Raw genomic sequence first — 23,525 nt, forward strand, 5'->3', positions numbered from 1 at the left:
ATATAACCTAATCATCATTGTAAAACAAGACAATCATTATTAGCATCGGTCTGTTTAAACCAGTGTATTTCATTGCTAAAGCAAATGCTAGCAAAATGACGGACATTTTAACTTGAATGATTAATTAGCAACTGCTTATTAATTAGAATGCTTATTGATGGGTAAGTTTAAAGCGAGTGAATCATCTCTTTTAAATTAAAGGGCAGCTCATATATTAGAGTGCGAAACTTTAATAATCGTTTCGCAAGTGCAAATTATTATAAAGTAGGTATTTTACATTCAGATAAGCAATAGCATCAACTTGTTAGTTTCAAAATTTGAGAAGATACATTTGCCTATATACCGTACTATTTGTCATTCGCAGGGCCTAATCTAAATACAATGCAATATATGAACATGCAACATAATACTACATAAATATTCAAACATCGTTCGAAATTCGAATTATTGGCAAAATATAGATAAAGAGATACCTAAGCAATTATGAACTTTATTGGGAAAGTTATCAAACATTGACACAAACTTGTGCGGGCTCAACGGGTAGGGAAAAGTCGACGTGCTTTTTCTCCCGTTTATTTCATATACTTGTGTGACGTAAGCTGAAAATAAGATTTAATATTAGTTAATAGGTCGAGATAGACATACATAAAACTTACACTGGGCTCATTGACTCTCATTGTTTAGACTCAAGTACTAAACGTTATAGAATAGATGAACGTTATTAATTGACGTCTCAAGTTCTCGATAACAACATTACAACTGGCATGACAGGAATTGTTTATGTCGGCATGGCCGCAATATTTCATTTGTTACACGAGGTGGTTTGGCAGGCAAGAAGAAGAGACTATTACTGGCGACAGTCTGGCGTTTTCTAGCTTATGCTAGCGTTTGCCAACGCTGGGTTGGGCTCGAAATTGATTACTAAGTATGACAGTGCCAACGCTGGGTTGGGCTTTGTTTACGATTAGTGCCAACGGCTGCGGTTGGGCTTGGCCTACGATTACGATACCTGAAATCATGAGGTTGGAGGTTAAGTTTAGATGACAATATCTTAAAGTTACCTAAAATGCTTCAAATTAAAAGAAATGTAATGAATCACAAGTCTGCAGACTGCAGGGATGCGTGTAGACGACGCGGGGAACAAAGTAGTTTCCCGCGAAAATTTTCTTTATGACTGAGTCGAAGAAAATGGAACAGTGTCTCTCTTACATGGCTACTTAATATTCAAATAATTATAACGGCAAAGGTGAGGCAAATGGCCTACAAAACATCAAGTCAATACACGGGCCAGGCAATAAGACCAGCAGCTATCTCAATCAATCGTCAGCTATGGAAAGATCGGGTTCCAAAGGCCGGATCCCTTGTGAATCAAGTCACGAAAAGTTCAAGAATCGGCAACAGGCCATGGGCCTATTTCTTCAGCGCCGACACATCTATTCTATTCTATATCCAGTTATGCAACAAATATTTACTTTTCAAAATAATTACTCCTAGACAAATTCATGCTAGAAAATAGATATCAACTATGATATAAGAGCCTATGAGCAGTTGTTCGTGACGATGGCCGCCAACAATGTCTAGACGCAGCGTTACTTACAGTAACGACTATAATATTCACTCAATGACATGAACATGGAATTACAAATTCTAGAATCATACACATTAATGAACGATGGAGAAATATATAAGCCTAATGAGCTATAGCAACATATTAAAGGTAACACCGGGACCGGGAGGGCTCGTGGAGCAACACACTACTTGCTTGAGCTCTGGACAAGCACCAGTTGTTGGCATCCGTCCATCTCGAGAGATGATGGTGTGCACCCCTTCCGTCATCGCACAACACGCTGTCGGCAGCGCCTCGAGTGGCTCGTCATGCCGATTCGGGCATGGCAGTCACGACCGCAGTTGACGCAAATAAAGCACGATGGTGCGACGATGTTGTTCCTTGTCTGCTGTCTGGCTTTCCGGAGACGGTGCTTGTCTTCAAGCTCACGGCTGCGCAGCTCCTCACCCCTCAGGACTCCCTCCCGAACGGCCCGCCGCCAAACGCAGCGGTCGACCACAAGCCGCTCCCAGGTTTGAGGGTCGATAAATGCTGTTCTGAGGCTGCGCTTGCAGACGTCTTTGAAGTGCAAAGCCGGACGGCCGGTTGGGCACGCACCCACATCTAGTTCCCCGTAGAGCAGGTCCTTGGAAATGCGACCATCCTGCATGCGATGCACGTGTCTGAGCCACAGGAGATGGCGCCGGCACAGGAGGAGATGCATGCTCATTGTGCCGGCTTGTTCCAAACCAGCTGTGTTTGTGACCCTGTCCTCCCATGTGATGTTAAGGATGCGGCGGAGGCAGCGAATTAAGGTGAAAGCACTCTAGACGGTTTTCCTGTTTAGATTATGTGGTCCAGGTTTCGCTGCCGTACAGAAGGGTACTAGTGACGCACGCATGATACACTTTCAGCTTAGTGTGAAGCGACAACCGCCTGTTGGACGACACCCTTTCGTTCAGTCTGGCCATCACACTTGACGCTTTTGCAATCCTCTTGTCGATCTTGCTATCGAGGGACAGGTTGTTGCTGATAGTGGAGCCCAGGTAGGTGAAACGCTCGGCGACTTCGAGCTGATTACCGTCAATGGTGATAGATGGGGGCACTAAAACATCCTGACCCATAACATTTGTTTTCCTGATGTTGATTGTCAGGCCAAACTCCCTGCAGGCGTGAGCGAAGCAGCCCAACAGCCTTTGCAGATACTCCTCGGTGTGGGAGGACAGCGCCGACTCATCAGCAAAGAGCAACTCTCTGATGAGGACAGCGCGGACCTTTGTTCTTGCTCTCAAACGAGCCAGGTTGAAGAGTTTGCCATCGCTTCTGGTGTGTAAAAGGATGCCCTCAGTTGAGTCTCTGAACGCGAACTTGAGCAGCAGTGAGAAGAAGATGCCGAAGAGAGTAGGGGCCAGGACACAGCCCTGTTTTACTCTGCTTTTGATACTAAAAGGCTCTGAGGTATTGCCATCATGGCTGACTATGCCCTGCATGTCGTAATGGAAGGAAGAGACGATGCTGAGAAGACGGGGGGACAACCTATCTTCCTCAGCAGCAAGAACAGACCTCTCCAGCTGACAAGATCAAACGCTCTTGTCAGGTCGATGAACGCAATGTACAAAGGCCCCGCTGCTCACGGCACTTCTCCTGCAGCTGGCGTAATGAGAAAATCATGTCTGATGTGCCTCTCTGGGCTCTGAAACCGCACTGGGATTCCGGGTAAACGCGATCAGCGAGGGCTTGTAGGTGACCGAGCACCACACGGGCGAAGACCTTGCCCACAATGCTGAGTAGCGATATCCCTCTGTAGTTGTTGCAGTCGCTACGATCGCCTTTGTTTTTGTACAAAGTGATAATCTTTGCGTTGCGCATGTCTTGCGGTACCTGGCCCTCCCTCCAGCAAAGACATAAGAGCTCGTGTAGGGGGCCAAGTAAGGCCGGCTTGCCACTTTTGATGACCTCTGGGGGTATTCCATCTTCTCCAGCTGCCTTCCCACAGGGGAGGATGTTGATGGCTTTGTTTAGCTCTTCGACAGATGGTTCAGCATCCAAAGCATCGAGGGAAGGCAAGTTCTCAATGGCGTCCAGCTCTTCCTGCGAGACGTTGTTAACGTTGGAGTAAAGGTCGAGATAGTGTTCAACCCATCTATTCAACTGTTTGGTCCTGCTGGAGATAAGCTCGCCCAACCTGGACCTCAACAGAGCCGTCCTCATCACCGGTCTCCCAGTTGCTCGCTTGATCCCCTCGTACATGCCTCTAACATTGCCTGAGTCTGAGGCCCGCTGAATGCTGTCCGACAGCTGCAGCCAGTAGTTGTTTGCGCAGCGGCGAGCTATTTGTTGGGCCCGCTTCCGAGCCGCTCTCAATACCTGTAGGTTCCGCTGGCTTGGATCACTTTTGTATTTAAGCATTGCTCTTCTTTTGCTGCTGATGGCAGGTTCCAACTCACCGATGTTGGCCACAAAGCAGTCAGCACTATTTCGCTCCTTTATGCCATAGGCCAAGACAGCACACAGCAGCATTATAGATGGCGCTGCGGAGAGAGCACCACCCACCGACTGCGCGCTCTGCTCGTTCGGCAGGGAGCAGCTCCGCAAGATGCTCGACTAGAATTTGGTTTCTAGCGGGACAGGAGGCCTTGCTGGCATCAATTCTTGGCTGGCATTTCCTCTTGAGAGTGTGTAATTTGTTTGGTTTAATTTTGATGTTGGATATGACCAAAGAGTGGTCAGTATCGCAGTCGGCGCTGTGGTATACTCTTGTGTTTCGCACGCTGTTCAAAGAGCCGCGGCGTGTGATAATTAAGTCCAGCTGGTGGCTGGTGCTAGTGCTTCGATCTGGGATGTCTCCACGATGCCTTGTGGCATAGTTTGTTCTGGAAGAACGTATTTGTCACGCACAAGTTGTGGTGGCAGCAGAATTCCAGCAATCTCTGGCCGTTTTCATTCATTTTCCCGATGCCGTGATGACCCAGCACTTCAGGCCAGGACTCGTGGTCTGTCCCAACTCTGGCATTGAAGTCGCCCACGAGGTAAATATGCTCCGGCATTGGGATATTGTCAATGGTATTCGCCAAGAGTTCGTAGAACCTATCCTTGGTCTCAGGCGGTGCTTGGAGCGTTGGTGCGTAGACACAAATTATGTTTGCAAAACCAGCCGACGTTGAGAGACGTAGGGTGCCACCATGCGGGGGCTCATTCGTGCGAAGCAGGGTGTTCCTGACGGCAAAGCCAACTCCATGCTCCCTCACATCCCCGATAACTCTCCCCTGCCAGAAGAAGGTGTAGTGTTCCTCTCTTAGGGAGCCCTCTTCTGGGAGTTGAGTTTCCTGCAGCGCTGCTATATCCACGTTTAGTCTATGCTTGCGTGTATGTTTAGTCTATGCCACGCAAGACCCTGTCAATCATTGCGGTCTTGCGAAAGTCTGAAATGACACGGAGGTCGTCGGACAAGCCGGTGCGCATCGTTCGCACGTTCCAGCTTAAGATTCGAAGTGGTAGAGACTCCATCTGCTGCTGCGGTACAATGACTCCCACTGTCCCGGAGTCCAACTCTACGCTAGTTGAGCAAGGAATTAATGCCCGTTAGTTATCGTACTTAACGTCTTTCGTTTGTGCTCACACACCGAACAAGCGTGACAAGCGTGACCTCAGGGGCACAAGCCTGGGCGGAAGTATGGAGATCTTGCGCTGCCCAAACAACAGGATCACCCCCTCGGTCGTGCCGACTGGGTCCAAGGGAATGCAAGCATTACGTTTGGAGCCGACTTGACTGCAGGAGTTGCTGGGAGGATGTCCAAGTTTCCAGCCGCCTTAGGAAGTCCAACTCCAGATTTTTCCTCAAGGTTTACTCCTGAAGCCTTTCCCGCGTGTAGGTGTAGCCACAAGGCAGCGGAGGTTTTTTAAAAATCAGGGTTTTCCTTCCCCTAGATGGGCAGTCATTCTTGACTAACAAGCCCCATATACCCGGAAACAATCACTGCGTGTAGAGTAAAAATAGACTGGAACTGTACATATGCGTCTTTTGATAATAGTAGTAAATTACTTGGGCGATTGCATGACCTTGGTTCCGGACATTTGTGTAGGACCTTCGAATGTGTGAGCCACAGATAAAGGCGAGCTTTGGCTAGCAAAGTCCCGCTGTGGCCACTCCGTAAAACTGACTCTGAAAAAGCGAAAAACCATCCAAACTCCAGCTGCTTAGGCTGCCAAAGAAAACACAATTTGGCCGCCAAGCACCGTTGCCCGAGGATTTCACTGCTAGACGCGGCTGAAGTACTTCCGTTTTCACGGTTTACGTAGCCGCGCGTTGGTCGGCCAGTAGTGACGTGGATGTGACGTCTGTCACCTATGGTGGAATTTCCGAAAAGGTCAACTAAGATGGAGTTCAGTAGAAACGGATGGAGTTCAGTTACTTATTTCATAAGTATCGTGACTAAAATGCAGTAAAATGCAGTTACACAGTAAGACGTGGTAAGGGATCTGTGAAAATCCCAGTCAAGATGAACCAGATAAAATCTTTCCTGCCGTCGTAATTTCACCGTTTCACTCCAGTTTATTTTCATTAAGCGTTCACTCTAGTATATTTCATAAAACACTTGACAAACTTCAGCCCTGGTCCTGCCAGTTTCACTCCAACATATTTTCATAAAGCGTTCGATCCAGTATATTTCATAAACACTTCCTTTAACACACACAGTAAAAACGTGGTAAAGGGAACAGTGAGAAATCAAGATGCACTGAACACACATTAAGGGTGGAATTTTACACTAGAGTACATTTTATTGGGCAATCTTAGGGCCGTAGCCCGCTTAAACGTGCTGAAGGCTCAGAAAAACGTGGTAAGACGCTGCTGGTAACGTGGGAACCGCTTGACTCTTGCGGGCTCGCTACGGGGAGCGCTGCTGTAGCCCAAAAATTTGACTCTTTTATCAGCCCAAGAGCCAATGCCAACCCTCTACATGCAATAGAAATAGTCAGCCTAACACGGTAACACCTATGCAGCTGTTCTTACTTGCCTCATCTCTCCACACCAGCTTGAAACAAGCAATGCCTCAGCTCACAAGCTGATACTCCAAACGGATTACGCCCAATAGCTCCTACACCAATGATTTAAGCCCATACCATCACTTCTTACAAATGTCGTAAGCCACAGTTCATTTACCACTTTGTGGTAACTTCGTTGATCTTTGCGATATTTTTCACGCACTTGTGGAGTGAACGCCGTGATGAGTGAAGATTTTAAGAAAGAATAGATGAGGATAGGAAAATTTAGTGCGTTGAATCTGACGAGTGACGAACGACGTCACAAACATTAAGCTTAGTACGGCGCAATTGAATGATTACCATGCATAATAAATGATAAAATAATCACCTTGGCCTGGATAGTATCGCAAAATTCGGGTTCTTGTGTTAGCAAGTTTCATTAATAATGAACTGCATGCACCGTATCATTGTTCTGTATTCATTAATTAGATCACTTGTCTCATGCAGGATCTCCCTAGCTCTCATGGCTGAGTGCGGAGTAATTTTTGTTCACAAAGACTCACTCATTTGTCATAAGAACTGAATTATTCAGCCAAAAATATTCACCTTCTCATTTTAAAATGCACATAATTTTATTTTGCGCAAAAACACACTTTATAATTGTGCAATTATATATCAGCAAAATCATAATAGCACTGTAACTGTAAATACATTATATTCTCATAAGAAATGTGTGCATTATACCTGTGGACAATGAAAATTGCTATGATGTTTCTCATCGTTTAAACTGAACTCGTTCGTTTCATGTGCAATTAGTTTGAACTTAACATGATCTACTATATAGTCTTTGACTGTCGAGTCTATTCATTACTGTTAAAGTACATAACAATAGACAATTGTTCGCAGTCTTTTTTAAAGTTTAAATCTACAGTTTGAAATTACTTGAATATCTCAAAACAGCAATTCATTACTATGACAATTAATGCAATTGGTTGGATGATATATTTTATCTCTATTGAAAAAGTGATATAAAAATATAGAGTAGAATCAATGAGTACTGCATTCTAAATCTCAACACAAATTTAATCGACATTATACACTTGAACAGGAAAATGTTGCATAAACATTGGCAAAATTAGTTATTTTAGTGCTACCTAGATATTAGAAAAACACAATAATAAAGAAATTTTTCACATGAAGGAAAACTATCCACACCACCGAAAAGTCTTTTGTGATGGTTCACAGCTAGGAGATGGCTCATCTACAGCCTGTGGAGTATTTTTACCAGATGAAGCTCGGACTGTTGCCTGGTGCCTCCATCCAATGCATAACGTACTCTTTGCCGAACTACATGCTATCTTGCAGGCACTTGTCATCATCTCTGAGAAGGCACCGGCATGGTGGGTAGTGTGCTCTGACTCTAGGTCAGCACTGCAACTCATTGAAACCCCAAGCTTCTCTTGCACACGCATAGTTCATAAGATTCGTGAACACCTGCTGGCCCAGCACTCAGCACATGGGTTGACTGTTACCCTGCAGTGCGTAAAAGGCCATGCTGGTATTCATGGCAATGAGGTAGCTGACAAGGTTGCGCAGCTGGGCCACTCACTTGACTTCAGTGCACTCTCACGTGTTGAGCAATCAGACCGTCTGAGCTGCCTGTGAAGGGGACTGCATGAGCGCTGGTTGGACTCTTGGGCAACAGGGAAGGACCGATGTAAGGGCAACAGGGAAGGGCACCCACTTGACCACAATACGCATCAAACTGTCCCCTGTCCCATGGGTGGTTGCTCCGACTCGTAGGGCTGCTGTCAGCTTGGCCCGCCTCCGCCTGGGCCATTCGGGCCTGAATGCCCATCTGTATCGATTTGGTATGTCACCCTCACCAATGTGTACCCACTACAACGTAGAGGACACAATTGAACACGTCCTTCTTCATTGTGGACTACACATTGAAGCCTGAAGAATACTTGAAAATGCTGTGGACCTCCACGGGGTTAGCCCCCTCACAGTGCAAGACCTGCAGGGCGGAGGAGACTTCACACGGAATGCACAGTTTGCCATTGTAAAAGTTATGGCTGAATATATCAAGAGTACTAGACGCCTGAATGATCTCTGAAAGCTGTTCAAGACTGCCTTGAAACAATATACTTCAAACTAAGTAACCCATTGAAGATCATATGATAAATCCAGGTGTAACAAGTGCCCTGTCGAGGGACATTTATGCAACCTCAAAACGGACTACATACATACACATACTTACGTTTCTCGATCTACGTGACGTAACAAGAGAACTGAACTGAAAGACGGAACTTTTCGTTGGTCAACCTTATATAGTTCAACCATTGTCCAATACATCCAGTGGTGGTCTTCGGCATGGTTGAACTATATTGAGGATTCCGGTTCGAGCTGCGGTCGACAACGGTCGTAAGTAAGTTCCTAAGCCTACATCTTTAATTTCTATTTTGAAACTCGTGATAACTGTGTTCTTGAACTCTAAGAATTAATCAATAGCGCGACATTGTTAACTTCGAAGATGTCGCGCCATAAGAGGCGGAAGGAGAGTAGCCTGTCTTCAGATGAAGGCAGCAACTCTCCTTCTTTGCCTGAACTACCGTCAATGCCACTAAAGTCGCCACCTCACTAAAGTCGCCATGCTACAGGGGAAAAGAAATATTTATTGAAATGGACCCAATACGAACATTTCATTACCATAGGAAAATACTAGAACATTTATTAACATTGCTTAAAGATATTACAATACATTTTCGACATATAATTTGTAATTAGTTTTGAGATTCCAAATCAACATGACGAAAATGCTGCAAGCGACACGAATTTTTTCCTTCTCCTGTCTGCACCGCATTTGGGCGATGGTCTATTGCAGAGAAAATGTTTTCCGTACCATACTGCGAGAAGCTCATGAACGTGATAACGTTAGTGAACGTCCCCACGACATGGTGTTGGTGGACCTCAGCAAGTCCTCGCAGAATGTTGTCTTGCCTCGGCGAGTGAAGAATTCCCATTCTTGACACATGGCATATCAATAACACAGAAGCATCGATCGCTGCGTTTCACCGTACTGCGTTGCAATGGCTCCAATGATCATTTTTAAAGCCGCATTTCCAGGAGGCAACTAATTAAGCTACTGAGGTGTCTCTGACGAAGCTTTGGACGGCAAACGAGCAACTGTCTCTGTGGATTGTGAACTTGTCCTACGGTGGCTCACACTAAAATTTTTGGCATTTGCTCAGCCATTAACAGATGAAACAATAATTCTGCTGCTCGATGGCCACACCATCGAATCAAGGAATCATTATATGCCCAGTATAGACATAGCATTGCAGAATTTTCACAACTTGTTGCGGTTTCGAACACTCACCTCAGTGCTATAATTTTGCTGTGCTTAAACCGCCCGGCCTCTTCGCTGATTCGACCAGCTGGTAGCTGGGATCAAAGCTGGTAGCTGGTAGCTGGTAGCATGGTAGCTGGGATCAAACCCGCACCTCACTGCTGCAGTCATGGTATTCTGAACTGTAATACTGGGCCACCATACCCTTAATTATGTTCACAGTGTAAGCTGGTCTATGAGCCCCTTTTAAGACACAAAGATCGATGAACAGCTAAAAAAGCAAAGATTGCAAGAGGCCTTTAACGCGTGCTAACCAATTCTGCGAGGGGTTGCTCGCGCGAGATCTATAAAAACTACTCCTGAGAGAGACCGTTTACGACAGACTCCCTAACTGCTCTTGAAAGAGGCTATTTGCGCGAGACCCATTAGCCACTCTTGAAAGAGGTCATCTGTGCGAGACCCAATTACCACTCTTGAAAGAGGCCGTTTAAGCGAGACCCATTAATTACTTTTGAAAGAGGCAATTTGCGCGAGACATTAAACACTCTTACAAGAGACCGTTTCTGCGTGTATTCCTAACCAGTCCTACATAAGCCATCTACGCATGTCCTAAGCCTAAACTAACCTCACAGGTGTGAAGAAGACCAAACAAAATTGACACAGTCGTGTACGATACCACGAGCTCTGTAATACGGTGCCTATAGGGACTTGGCTGAGAACACAGGACTTCTGTGTACCTAAGGCCCTCGTAGAAAGAGAACGATGTCGAGTTGATGAAGTCGACGGAATACATTAAGGTCGTTCTCTTTATTTCTTGCAAGTCTGCGACATATTTTTGTGGGTATAGTTACTTGCTTTTAATATTACAGTGTCTGACAGCGACTATACAAAAGCATTTCATCGGTCAGTGTCTGACTCTACCAAAACATTTCAACGGTCGAGATCTCCTACTTGTGGGCAATGCGCTCTTTCTGTCGGCCGCAATATTTGCCCCCGAGTTAAAGAAGGGGTCGGGAATTACATTTTTTAGGTTCAAAGATATTGTTCACGCTATGTACAAAGAAATTCGCCCTCAGGGTGAATTATGTTCGAATTGCTGACCAGTGTGCTACACTAGGTACCGTAAAATGGGGTAACTTAGACCACTTTTTCTTATATAAATGATGCCATTTTTTTACTAGCAAAATTAAACTTGAATTGAAACATGCAAAATAAAGGTCTATACTCTAGCTTCACTCACCATAAATTGCTGGCTCCTGCCTCTCATAGTTTTNGAGATTGTTTGCTGCTCACCTCAATATTACTCTTAATTTTTGATCCTTCAGATACATGCCCACAGGAGTTTTGTTTGTTGTGAGGTAGCAACTCACTCTCACATATTGATAAGACCATTTTGGTCGGAAGAAGCTCCAGGCTGTGCCGCCCAGGCTGGACCTTCGGTAGAGCCTACAGACTCATGTGAGGCTGAGTGCAGGGCATGTCAGTGAACACTAACCCGGGATGAAATATGAACATATATTCAAACCTCATTCATTTAAATGCAGCATTTGCCCTTTCCAGTAGCAATATTCTCTTAGTAACTCTGCACTCTGAAGTGTCTTATCTCTGAATTTTTGCCCACAGTTACGCAACCCCCATAAATCACCGTCCTGTCGAGGGGCTACCTTGGACGCGTCTCAAGAGCTCCTTCAACTACAAATAGAAGAAGAAGAAGAACTATATTGAACTATCTTGAACTAGACCATGGTTGCCTGCCATGGTTGAACTAGTTCAACCATGGTTTCGGCAGGCAACCCGCAAAGGACGTATACCGACGGGATGGTGACGGTCCTCATTTTACTGCAGGTGCAAGGCTCCTTCGCCGCGTCGCGCGGTGTTCAAGTGGTGCAGTTTTTTTCGCGCACTGCTAAACATTGTTGGCCAAACTATTGCACGCTGTTTTTGTATGGGCTGATTGTCCTACTTCAATGGATGTGATGTCGGGTCACGGGTGGCTTGCAGCTGATGATCTGTACTAGCCTAGGTAGTAGTGTAGTACTAATACTGTCAAACAGGGTAAAAAGGGACAGCCCTCCAACATTTTGTGGAAATTTTGTAGCAGCTAAACTAATTAAAATATTGCAAAACTAAAAATAGTGGTGAAAAGTTCAACAATTTTACTATCTATGCATCTGCAGCATAAAGCAAGTTGAGAAATCTTACATTTATTAGCTGTAAAAATCCATGAAAAAAAGTGAAAAGCAAGATTTTGGAAAAGTACCTCTGGCCTCTGCTAAGGTCTGTAGGGCTGTAGCAGAAAGAATATTTCTTGTATTGAAAAATTTTACTTGCATAAAAGTTGCAAAGAATGCACACAAGTGTTGGCTTAAAAGCATGATTGACAATGAATGGAATGAGCATATCTCATTCCAACTTCCAAGAAAAAATGTTGGCCATTTCCGCAAAATGAGGTAGCCAGTAGCCTATATAATAAGGGACACGGCCCGGACACCCAGTCGGGTGTTGGGGTAATTAGGGACACCCCTAATTTACTGGGGACATCAATCGGTTCAAAAATAATATATGAACCTTAGTTTTTTAGATTTCCATCCCATAGTGACAAACCAGAGATTTTTTAGAATCCGTTCATTTTTAATTTCCTCGTTTAGGGTAAACGCGGTATATTCCGTCACATTAAGGACGCATCGAGAAATGAAAAACTATAAAAAATAACCGTATGCATTACTCAAGTTCTGTTTGCTTTATGACTTATGTGACTCTCAAAACACCGCATTATACAAGTATACTTAAAGGATTCTTAATATATTCACAGACGTATTTAAAAGTCTCAAACTGTAATATTCTTCCTGTACAAACAGTTATTCACTATTTGGTAGAGCAAGGTCAACTGTCAAATTTGACACATTTTTCGATGATCTCACTGGGTAGCGTGCATTGTCTCTCCCTTTGGATCTCAATATTTTCCCGCTAGATGGCCAAGACCTAGTGTTTTGGCAGTAGTTTGACGTCAAATATATGACGTCACCATTTCAACCATCAACGAACGCATGGAACTAAAACAAAGCTTAATATAAAGGAAAAACGAGAGAGGTGACGGTATTACCCACGATGTCGGAATATACCGCGTTTACCCTACTCAAGACTTGAACCAACTTGACTAAAAATTTAAAAGCAAAGAATAGTCCACAAAAATTCATATCTATATAGAAAACGTTTCGGAGTCCAGCTGTAGAATCTAGAATATACATAGAAAGTCAAAAGTTAATACAATTGGAAGCACAGAACACAATTAGAACCTAAATTTACAAGTAATAGGGCATAAAAACCTATCTAATCACAATTTCAAGAGGATAGGAGCTCACAGCTGAATTTAAACTGGGCCTTAGCTTAAAAATGTACAATGATTCTAAGATATGCAAATCTGAAGTACCGGAGGTAGAAGCTAACACCGTAAAGTCACTGTCAGAAACAGGCACATCACACTGCTTGGCGTGAGTGCGCACAGCCGAATGAGGGGGCGCGATAGCAACTGTCCGGTCCTACAACTCCTGCCCTTATGCTCAGCGATCCAGGAATAAAGATTGCGTGAAGTCATCCCGACATACGCAGATGCACATTGTGCACAACAAAATTGATAAACCAGGGATGATCGCATATGAACAGGGAGCATATTTTTATATCTAAAGAAAGAACAGATTTTGAAACTGTTAACCATAACAATATGGAGTTTTAACATTTGGAAAGTACGTATCTATTGAACAAGACTTTTAATTCTCTTGACATAGCTTTGGACGCAGGGCCAAAGTATGGAAAAGAACAATAAATAACGTTCCTACTATCGCGCTCGGGAGCAACCTCACTGAATTGCTTCGACATGAATTTCTTGATTTGGGTATACACCAAACTTGCCGGAAATCCATTAAGCAAGAAAATATTTATTGAAAATTCAAATTCAGCATGCATAGCCTGGTATGTTGAGCAAATGTGAAATGGTTCTTTCTTTAGATATAAAGATATGCTCCCTGTTCATATGCGATCGTCCCTGATTTATCAATTTCGTTGTGCACAATGTGCATCTGCATACGTCGGGATGACTTCAAGCAATCTTTATTCCTGGATCGCTGAGCATAAGGGCAGGTGTTGTAGGACCGGACAGTTGCTATCGCACCCTCCTCATTCGGCTGTGCGCACTCACGCCAAGCAGTGTGATGTGCCTGTTTCTGACAGTGACTTTAGGGTGTTAGCTTCTACCCCGGTACTTCAGATTTGCGTATCTTAGAATCATTGTACATTTTTAAGCTTAGGCCCAGTTTAAATTCAGCTGTGAGCTCCTATCCCCTTGAAATTGTGAATAGATAGGTTTTTATGCCCTATTACTTGTAAATTTAGGTTCTAATTGTGTTCTGTGCTTCCAATTGTATTAACTTGTGATTTTCTATGTATATTCTAGATTCTACGAACTGACGATGGAGCTGGACTCCGAAACGTTTTCTATAAAGATATGGATTTTTGTGGACTATTCTTTGCTTTTAAATTTTCAGTCAACTTGCGATTTAAGCAAATAAGTGACATTAATACTTTAAACCAATTTCTTTTGTATGATAATCCTGGTATCCATGATACTTTACTGGTCTACTTATAGGACTCAAAAATGAACTTGGGGTAGAGTCTAAAAAACTCTCTGCTTTGCCACTATGTTCCATCCTGAACTGGGGACATCAATCATTCATAAAACAATTCCATTATCATCCATTGATTCCAAATTAAATGACAATAAATGGATTTAGTAGGTAATTTATGAATCCCAATTATATACCCTTGGGAATGAAAATTTCTCTATTATTTCAGGAACGTTTCAGAAAAACGGCAAATTTGCAGGACTGCTCCTATTGCAGTTCCAAAAAATGATATAGGTAAATGCAGTATATTCCAAGATTATTTCCAACACATTAAGGACATGGCCAAAAATGAATGGCTATAATAAAATCACCGTACGCGCAACTCGAGTTCTGTTTGCTTTACGTCACTCAAAACGCCGCACTCCGTGCCAGCAACAATGAAACGTCACAAAATGTTGCCATATTTATTTAAAAGCCTTTAGAATGCAAACCTACCAAATCCATATATTCTGATGCTGTGTGTGACTAAATTTGGCATTTTGTGAGACTCATTCCAGCCGCGCATCAAACTCTACTAATTCGTAATTATTCCAACTCTCTTGTGTTCAAATTCCAATCGCTGTGTAAGCTGTATTGGAATACGACACAGCTTAGAATTAGAACACTATTGAATATTGAACACTACTTATTTAGGCTTTTAATTAAGAGCTATTAAGCTTTTAATTAAGAAAATTTTAATTTTTGCACACAGCTCGGAACGAGCTGTGTGTGTCTAATTCCAAGCTGTGTCAGAATTAGTTTTTATGTGTCTAAAACCATCTCTTAACTTAATCATCTATTAATTTTTTACCACTTGAAATGAGCAAATACAACTTACAAGTGGTATACTTAAAGGTTTCCATATATATACAGTCCCCAGACTTATTTAAAAGTCTCAAACAATAATATTCTTTCTATACAAACAGCTTATCACTATTCGGTAGAGCAAGGTCAACTATTAACTTTGACACATTTTTCGATGTTCTCACTGGGTGATGTGCACTCTCTCTCTTTGGATCTCAACATTTTCCTGCCAGATGGCCGAGACCTAGTGTTTTGGCAATAGTATGGCGCGCAATAGTATGACATCACTTTGGTCACTATTTCAACCATCAATGAATGCGTGGAACTAAAAAAAAGCTTAATATAAAGGAAAAGAGTCGAGAAGTGTCAGAATTACCCACGATGTTGGAATATACCGCGTTTACCCTATTTCTATGCCTGCTTCTCTCATTCTCAAGCTGGCCAAGCAAAATTGGAGAATGTCATTTTTTCAAATTACTGAAACCCTGCATTCCAATAAACATTCAACAATAAACTTGAAGATTCAGGGCTAAAGTCTCAATTATGTGATAATATTACAAATTTATCCATAGATACTAGATAATGCAGGTTTCATTGAAGACCAGAGAGTATTTCTTATTGACAATTTTCTTAATGTTTTTCTCTATTCGGCGAATTAGGCTCTTGATAGGAACTGAAAAGTCAAATATCAGGTTTCCAAGGGACATTTTATTATAATTTTAATTTTACGACGTTTCGAATGCAACTTCATTCATTATCAAGTAGAGGACGAGTTTTGCAACAAGTGAATTTGAAATTTTACGATAGCTGAGGCTCTCATCATCAAGCAGGAGTCTCCAACTATTAATTTACAAACTACAGGATTTGTCAGGATGTTAAAATTGTTCTCGTAGTTCAAGCTTTGATTCCAATCTGTATCCATAATACCCTATGTTTGTACTATTGTCATTTAAAAATTTCAAATTCACTTGTTGCAAAACTCGTCCTCTACTTGATAATGAATGAAGTTGCATTCGAAACGTCGTAAAATTAAAATTATAATAAAATGTCCATTGGAAACCTGATATTTGACTTTTCAGTTCCTATCAAGAGCCTAATTCGCCGAATAGAGAAAAACAATAAGAAAATTGTCAATAAGAAATACTCTCTGGTCTTCAATGAAACCTGCATTAAAGAAAATCTTCTGCCAAACTACACCAAGATACTAGATAGCATATCTATAATCTGGCAAATCTATAATATTTTTTAGAAATGTGTGGAAAGCTTCTATGTCAATGACCCACTGCCACAAATTGCCAAAGCATTATACCTACATGTCAATAACCTTCAATAGAAACAATTTCATTAAAATTTTTTTTAAACAAGATGTAACTCGATTTTTCAAATTTAAGCGAAATTGAAACATTTTTTGGTCAGGACTCAGGTGCTAATCAAATTCTACAATTTATAGTTTTTATTATAACAACACGTCTCTTTAACTTCACTTCTTGTTGTTTGTTTGCTACAAATCTTATCAATAATTAACGCCCTTCTACCTCTCCAATCAATCTGAAATTTTGCACACTTGCGTAAATTTGGAGACAATGCGTGAATCAAGTGAGAGAATAAATAGTTTTAAAAATAAAAATAAAATTTTATTAATAAAAAATTGCAAGAATAATTTTGCTTGCTACAAATTTTTAATCCATATTTAACACACTTCTACCTGTCCAATCAATCTGAATTTTTGCACACTTGTGTAAAGTGTAAAGTCAGAGACAATGTACAAATCAATTGACGGAATAAATAGTTTTATATATTTAATTTTTTTGTAGATATTAAAAAAAATTTAATTAATTTTTTAATATTTAAAAATAAAATTAGAAATTCATTGTACATGTGTAACATCGGAGATAAAAAAAAATTTAATTAATTTTTTAATATTTAAAAATAAAATTAGAAATTCATTGTACATGTGTAACATCAGAGATACTGGATTCTTTAGAAGTGTTGTCTTTGAAAAGTAATTTTTGAATGCATATTATTAAGATGTATTTCAAACACTAATTCTGACTTCTGAGCATCAGGTGTTGAGTAAACCTCAACAAAAAACTTGGACATGGAATTTTTGCAGGGGCCTGGTACTTCACAATTCAATTTAAAATTTCCTTAAGAGTGGCAAATCTTGAAATTATAGCAGAATTCTATGCAGATTTAGTAACAAAAGATTTATGATAAAGTAAAAATACAGGACTAAAGAGCTGGGAAATTATAAATTCACTGAAAGCACTTTGTTTCGCATCAACATTATTTTGGAAAGTAGCAATTTTCTTGTCTATGAGTGAGGTGAGCATCTTCAGTGGACTGAAGATTGGACTGAAGTTTTTTTTTCCCCTTGTTTTTGTTTTGACAGTCTTGCATATGCTGTTTTTTTAATCTCTCTGCCTTTTCTAGCTACCTTTTCATGCTGGTACCTGGATTTGGATATGGAGCTTGGTGACACTGAAAAAGATCTTCAGACATCAGGCCTTTGTATCAGCTAGCTGCCACGCATCACACATTCATTTTAATATTAATTTTTGGCATAAGCCATAAGGAGTGGGGAAAGTGGCACCTAATGCATGCATATTTGTTAACACCACTACCAATGATCCAATCACACTGTAACCATGTAATTTTTCTACAAGATTGGCCTTAAAATTCTAAAAAAAATTTGACTTTTCAGTTTTTGCATTTAGCTGACTGGGAAATTGTTTGATTATATATTGACAGTTGCAAAACAATGTAAATTTGATGGTGGCCCTTCAGGTTTTTTAGACTAGTTTGATGACAGAACAATCTTTGTACTGCAATCTGCATCTTGAAAATTATTTGTTGAGAAGTGAAATCCACAAGAGGGATTATATATCTACCATCACCTGAACAATTATTGTACTAATGCTTTAGAAAATATGCATAATTTTATTTGGTTTGTTATAGGCTTTATAATGTACAAATAAAATTTAAATCTAGAATCTCCTTTCTGTGCAGATCACTGAAAACATTAGATAAGACTAATTTCAAAATTTAAAATGGTGAGAAGAAGGGTCATTATTAGTCAGTTATCTATGCAGTATGAACAACTCATAATTGAATTACTTGTTAGAAAAAAATACCTACCTTGTCTCCAGCCATGTGTCTGAGAACATGCACCTTGCCAAGACGAATCCTCAGCTTATTGTTCCATGCGTCACTGCCCTTTGCTCATAACAAGAATACCGTATATACGATAGTCGATACCTATCAGTGTTTGAACAGAAATTATTACTCTGACACCAAAATTTAATGCTCATTATTGGATTATTACTCATTGAAGGAATAATAATCAATTCTTGTCAGTGATTTCATGAGAACTATCAATATTGAAGTTAGATATTTACTTTCAGATTTGCATGCATAATTTCATGTTTTATCCAATGTTTTGAGTGTTGTGACCATATTTGATAAAAATACAGCAATTTGTCTCTTCAATGTATCTAATTTTGAAAGATTCTCATCATCAAAGATGTCATAGAATTGGTTTTAATTTCTGGTGCAGGGCTTTGTCATGATATGCAGGTACTTATCTGGATCTCCATGAATTCAATTTTTTTCATATTTACAATTTGCTTAAGGGTTCATTGATATCACCAATCTAGCATCTAATAGCACTATTGAATTAAAAAATGTTGTCATAAACTCATTCATCATTGATGAGCATCTGGACCAATACATGGATATCAATAGGTGCAAAAAAATTTATGGTGAAATCAAAGTTTCTTATTTATATTTAAAGCAAAAATTTTTTCAGCTGTTCTACTCATTCTTCAAGTCTCTGATTGGGAAGGATGTCGTAGTTGAACTTAAAAATGATCTCAGGTGAGAAATGGGAACAAAGGTTTCTGCCAGTGAAATAATCTAATTTTCTAAAATTATTTGAAACTTTACCTATATAGTTATATCCAATATATGTAGGATTTTTTCACATGTTTGTCCAAAAGTTTCTTCTAAAATACTATATCATGTCAATAATATTCATTTAAAATCATATTTCAATAGGGATGTGATATGTATGGGGATGTTGATAGTAGGATCAAGTGTTGGGTTAACCAGTATATCATAGATTACTGTTTTTGATGCATCAATATCTTCAACGTACAGTTCATAAATGCTGGATTTATTTAATCAGAAATTAGCTTAATACTTATTTGCATGAAGCATCTGCGGGACACTGCATTCAGTGGACCAATACCTCAACATCAAACTGACTGACATCAACGTGACTGATGCTGAGAAGTATCCTCATATGGTAAGTCATGATACCTTCTGCCCTCTCCATTACTCAAACTTTAATTCAATTCCATCTTATTGGAGAATATGATATCTGTACCTTAATCTATCTCATTCTTGCTTGGCTACTTCATCAGTGGCATGTAGTGCAATTTTTTAGTTTGAAACATCAATTTTTTTGTACATTAATTTTGTTGTTAATTTTAAATTCATCAATTTTTCTCATTGTTAGCATTTCTGGTTTTCATAATTTTGCAATTCATCACTGTTGCTAGATAACACTGTTATCTAATGACACTGTTGTTAAATTACAGATTATAGAAAGACCTTAACTGTTTTGGCTGGCAAGTCCACCACCTTTAAGCCAGTCATGTAGCTGCCATTTTATCAGCTTTTGTGTTCTAGAAGGAAGGCAATATGACGTGTGGAGTGCAATGCACAAAATACCACAAAATTCCAGTGTTTGATGATCAATTCCAATACCAATCAAGAAGTGTTTGATAATCACTTAGATTTCTTTCAAACCTAAGATTTTTGCATGGCTTGCTAGTATTTTAATGTTTCCACCAGAGCCACATTTTCATGGTGCCACATATGTGCCTTGAACCCAATTTAAACATTTCTTAATTTAAAAGATAATCACCTAGGTAGCTGCCTTTATAAATCTCTGATTTTTTTTTTTTTTTTGAGGGTTACATTAGAGGGTTTGAGGAAGGTACTGCAAGATAATGATTTTTGCCCCATTTTGAAGTACTTTCAAGATGAATGTTGTAGGTTTGGTTAAGTGAAGCAATTTAACATAGGCAAAGTTTCAGATGCTAGTGTGAATAAAGAAAAAATGTTTATACTATGGCTAAGAAGTAATGAACTACTAATTCATACATCATGAATGCTGTTATAATAAGTGAAAAATGTTTGCCGAAATGAAAAAGTTCACACGCGACTTCATTTTGGAACCAATTTTAGGAAGGAAGAAGATCAAAGCTTTTCTGTCAAATACTGACTGGTTTCCATTCAGTCATTCAGTTTTCAAGTGACAAAATATATGTGTATTTTAGTATAAAAAATGTTCAACATTCCCTGCTAAAAGACTTCATATTTATGTGTAGTTGTATGCAACTTTCTTGCCAGGATTGCTGGATTTTATTATGCTTTGTTTACTTCTGCTAAATGGTGCTTCACAACTTAATAATTGTGAAATTTTGCTGAATAAGAAACTATAACATACTAGATATTATTCTAACACTAAGTTACAAATAATATACGTAATATGGTAACACTAGTTCTTGAAATGTTCTTATAAATATGTAGGAAGACTAAGGTAACCTGTGTTGCAGTTGAGCGTGAAGAACTGCTTCGTGCGGGGCAGCGTGGTGCGCTACGTGCAGCTGCCCGCTGATGAGGTAGACACGCAACTCCTGCAGGACGCGGCGCGACGAGAGGCGCACTCGCAGCGCCAGTAGCGGCTCCCTTCTGCTGCATATTTTCAGTGTTTGCCTTAAAAGATACTTCTAGTGTTTGCCTAGAATGATCATTCTAGTGTTGGTTTAGAAATAACTTCTGGTGTTTGCCTAGAATGATCATTCTAGTGTTGGTTTAGAAAGAACCTTCTGGTGTTAGCCTAGAAGATCAAAGTCCGTCGTATCGATGGGCTCATGTTCATCTCTGGCTTGTGCTAATGGAATGAGGAGGTTAGAACTGAACTAAGACTTCTTTCGTGATGTGAGGATGTTGTTTTACTATTGTGTGCCTCATTTTGTTGTTTTCGTGTAATTGTTTGTGTAAACAATTGACAAGCTATATTCTCTGACATTAAATTTTAAGATAGTTAGGCAAAGGTAATCTGGTGATGTTAAGGTGACATGAATACTTCATTCATATGTCATTCACGTGAACTATCACACTTGACTGCTTCAAAATTTTGCGAACTATTATATAAAAAATCACGAACTATTTCATTTTCCAGCGATTACAACAAATAAGCTCATAATTGATAATAAATGGGCTGGGGAATTTTTTGTGTCCCGGTGAGTGAGGGGAGGTTCGTGTTACCCTGTCGGTGCGTCATGACGAGTACCTGACCGGCTAGAATAGAAAGTATTCTACCAACAAGGAATTTTTTCCTGTGTGGAATTTCATTTTCCTTCTGCTACTAAGTACTTGCTGGCACTAATTTGCTTAAAATAAAAAATTCTGCTACATTTTTGTGTCTCTCAGTGATGTAAGTTTTTGATGTCTTGAAGAAAAGTTTCTTTGTGCGCCGCAAGGTGCGTATAACATTCATGATCGAAAAAAGTATGGAACTAATTTGGATAAATTAACTTTTGCACGTGTTGTTCTATATAGAGTATAATTACATTACAAACGCTGATCAGAGGCGCCGTAGTAACTGGTTTGCAGCCGTGTTAACACCACAAGCTCGTTGAGCAAGAAGCCGGAAGTTTTAGAACATAAATACTACAAGCCTTCGAGAGTGAATCACCAAGATGGCCCCGACCTCTATGCCAGAGTAATGGTTGATACAGGGAAAGCAATACAAGCTGTTACGCGATGAACCTTTTGAACAGCTGTGGCGTTAAATTCAAGTTCACGGTTTGATTCACATATTCTCAATACTTTACGATCTGGCAGGTCAGTTTCATAATAATATATTCCCAGGTTTCATCGTTTGCCTGCTCATGCACTGGCCCCTTAAGGCTTGTAGTCAAAATGCAGCCAAGTCTGAGAGCGAGGTTTTCGCGACCATCGTGTAAAATCCTTGATCTGCCCAAAGCTCGGCCAGTCGCTACCCTCGAGCTTGTACTCTTTGTAATATGATATCCTAGCCAGACCCTTCTTCGCGGCAACTGGTCGCTTTCAGGTGGCCGAGGAATGGCCAACGGTCGACTATAACTAATTGGACTAGGCCGACCACTGGCCACGTATTATTCTTCGCCCCTCATTGACTTCGCCTTTACCATGCCACCCGTCGTGAACTGAGTTGAGTAATTTACGACGTCTCTTTCCCTCAAACATTGCACAACGTCTCCATTTGAGCAGCTAGTATGCGGGATTTTCCCTCCGCGTATCAGCAGACTCGATCATAACTATTTTTCGGTAGAAAATATCTACAACAAGGAGGCTGATCAAGGAATGCCGAGTATACCATTCAATGGAGAATAAAAATTACAACCCGTTTACTTCTCGAAAAAAAATAAAAAAGTCGCAGACATGATGAACAATAATATTCCAAGTTTCTTGAAATTTCCTCTCATTAAAGCTCTTAATGCAAAGTTTACATTTTATTGTTACTGGTCGACGCTTATAAATAAATAGCTGGGTAAGTATGGAAAAATCCATATCGCCATCTCATTTGAGAGTGGAGTAAAGTCTATCCTAATTAGTGGAGAAACGCATAGGGAAGAGCCGAGCCTGTTCGAAGCCTCTCGGTTCTCAATCAGGGCCTTAAGCCCCTTCAGCGTTGAAGTTCATTTGTTATGTGAAGCGCCCTCGCATTCGCCGTGTGATTGTTAAAGCTTCTCACCGTGCGCTTAGGAGACGTCATGCGTATGAGCAGTCTTAAACGGGCTAATTTTGTATGAAGTAGAGCGAAGGCTGAAGTTTTGATGCTGCACTTGGAAATCAAATCTCTCGCACGTTACAGAAGCTGGTGACCTACACAGGAACATATCTGGTTCTGGCCTTTTCTGAATTTCCAGAGCGCGATTAACTACAATTTCTAAAGAAATAAACTGCATATGTTGAACGTAATTAGGTCATGGAAACTGGAAAAATTACAAGCATCTTTATAAAAATAAGCTCATGACACAATATTACATAAAATATCTTTCTACGCGAGTGCAGTAGAGACGTGTCAATATTACGTATAGAACCACACGATAGTAAGGCGTATAGG

General features: G+C 40.6%; 2 protein-coding genes across 4 annotated transcripts; one reads left to right on the forward strand and one right to left on the reverse strand.

Moving 5' to 3' along the window:
- Positions 1–3,139: 3,139 nt before the first annotated feature.
- Positions 3,140–4,066, reverse strand: LOC108670145. The gene has a single exon (XM_018157597.1). The coding sequence runs from the start codon at positions 4,064–4,066 to the stop codon at positions 3,140–3,142; it is 927 nt and encodes a 308-aa protein (XP_018013086.1).
- Positions 4,067–17,336: 13,270 nt separating this feature from the next.
- On the forward strand, positions 17,337–21,756 carry LOC108670146 (U6 snRNA-associated Sm-like protein LSm2). Of its 3 annotated transcripts, none has more exons than XM_018157599.2 (4): positions 17,337–17,668; positions 19,152–19,219; positions 19,559–19,649; positions 20,968–21,756. In XM_018157599.2, the coding sequence occupies exons 1-4, from the start codon at positions 17,660–17,662 to the stop codon at positions 21,091–21,093; spliced, it is 294 nt and encodes a 97-aa protein (XP_018013088.1). In that variant the 5' UTR covers positions 17,337–17,659; the 3' UTR covers positions 21,094–21,756. The 3 variants fall into 3 exon arrangements, with proteins under 3 accessions (XP_018013088.1, XP_018013089.1, XP_047737320.1); XM_018157600.2 differs by lacking the exon at positions 17,337–17,668 and adding an exon at positions 17,728–18,396; XM_047881364.1 differs by lacking the exon at positions 17,337–17,668 and adding an exon at positions 18,405–18,919.
- Positions 21,757–23,525: the final 1,769 nt, after the last annotated feature.

Source organism: Hyalella azteca, unplaced genomic scaffold (genome assembly GCF_000764305.2).
Source record: "Hyalella azteca isolate HAZT.00-mixed unplaced genomic scaffold, Hazt_2.0.2 contig7728, whole genome shotgun sequence".
NCBI lineage: Eukaryota > Metazoa > Arthropoda > Malacostraca > Amphipoda > Hyalellidae > Hyalella > Hyalella azteca.

Excerpts from the sequence above, each read along its gene's own strand:
- LOC108670145 (XM_018157597.1), bottom strand. The coding sequence starts at position 4,066 with ATGCTGCTGTGTGCTGTCTTGGCCTATGGCATAAAGGAGCGAAATAGT.
- LOC108670146 (XM_018157599.2), top strand. Across the intron at positions 19,220-19,558 it reads GAACTTAAAAATGATCTCAG|CATCTGCGGGACACTGCATT; the intron begins GTGAGAAATGGG and ends ATTTGCATGAAG. Across the intron at positions 19,650-20,967 it reads CTGAGAAGTATCCTCATATG|TTGAGCGTGAAGAACTGCTT; the intron begins GTAAGTCATGAT and ends CCTGTGTTGCAG.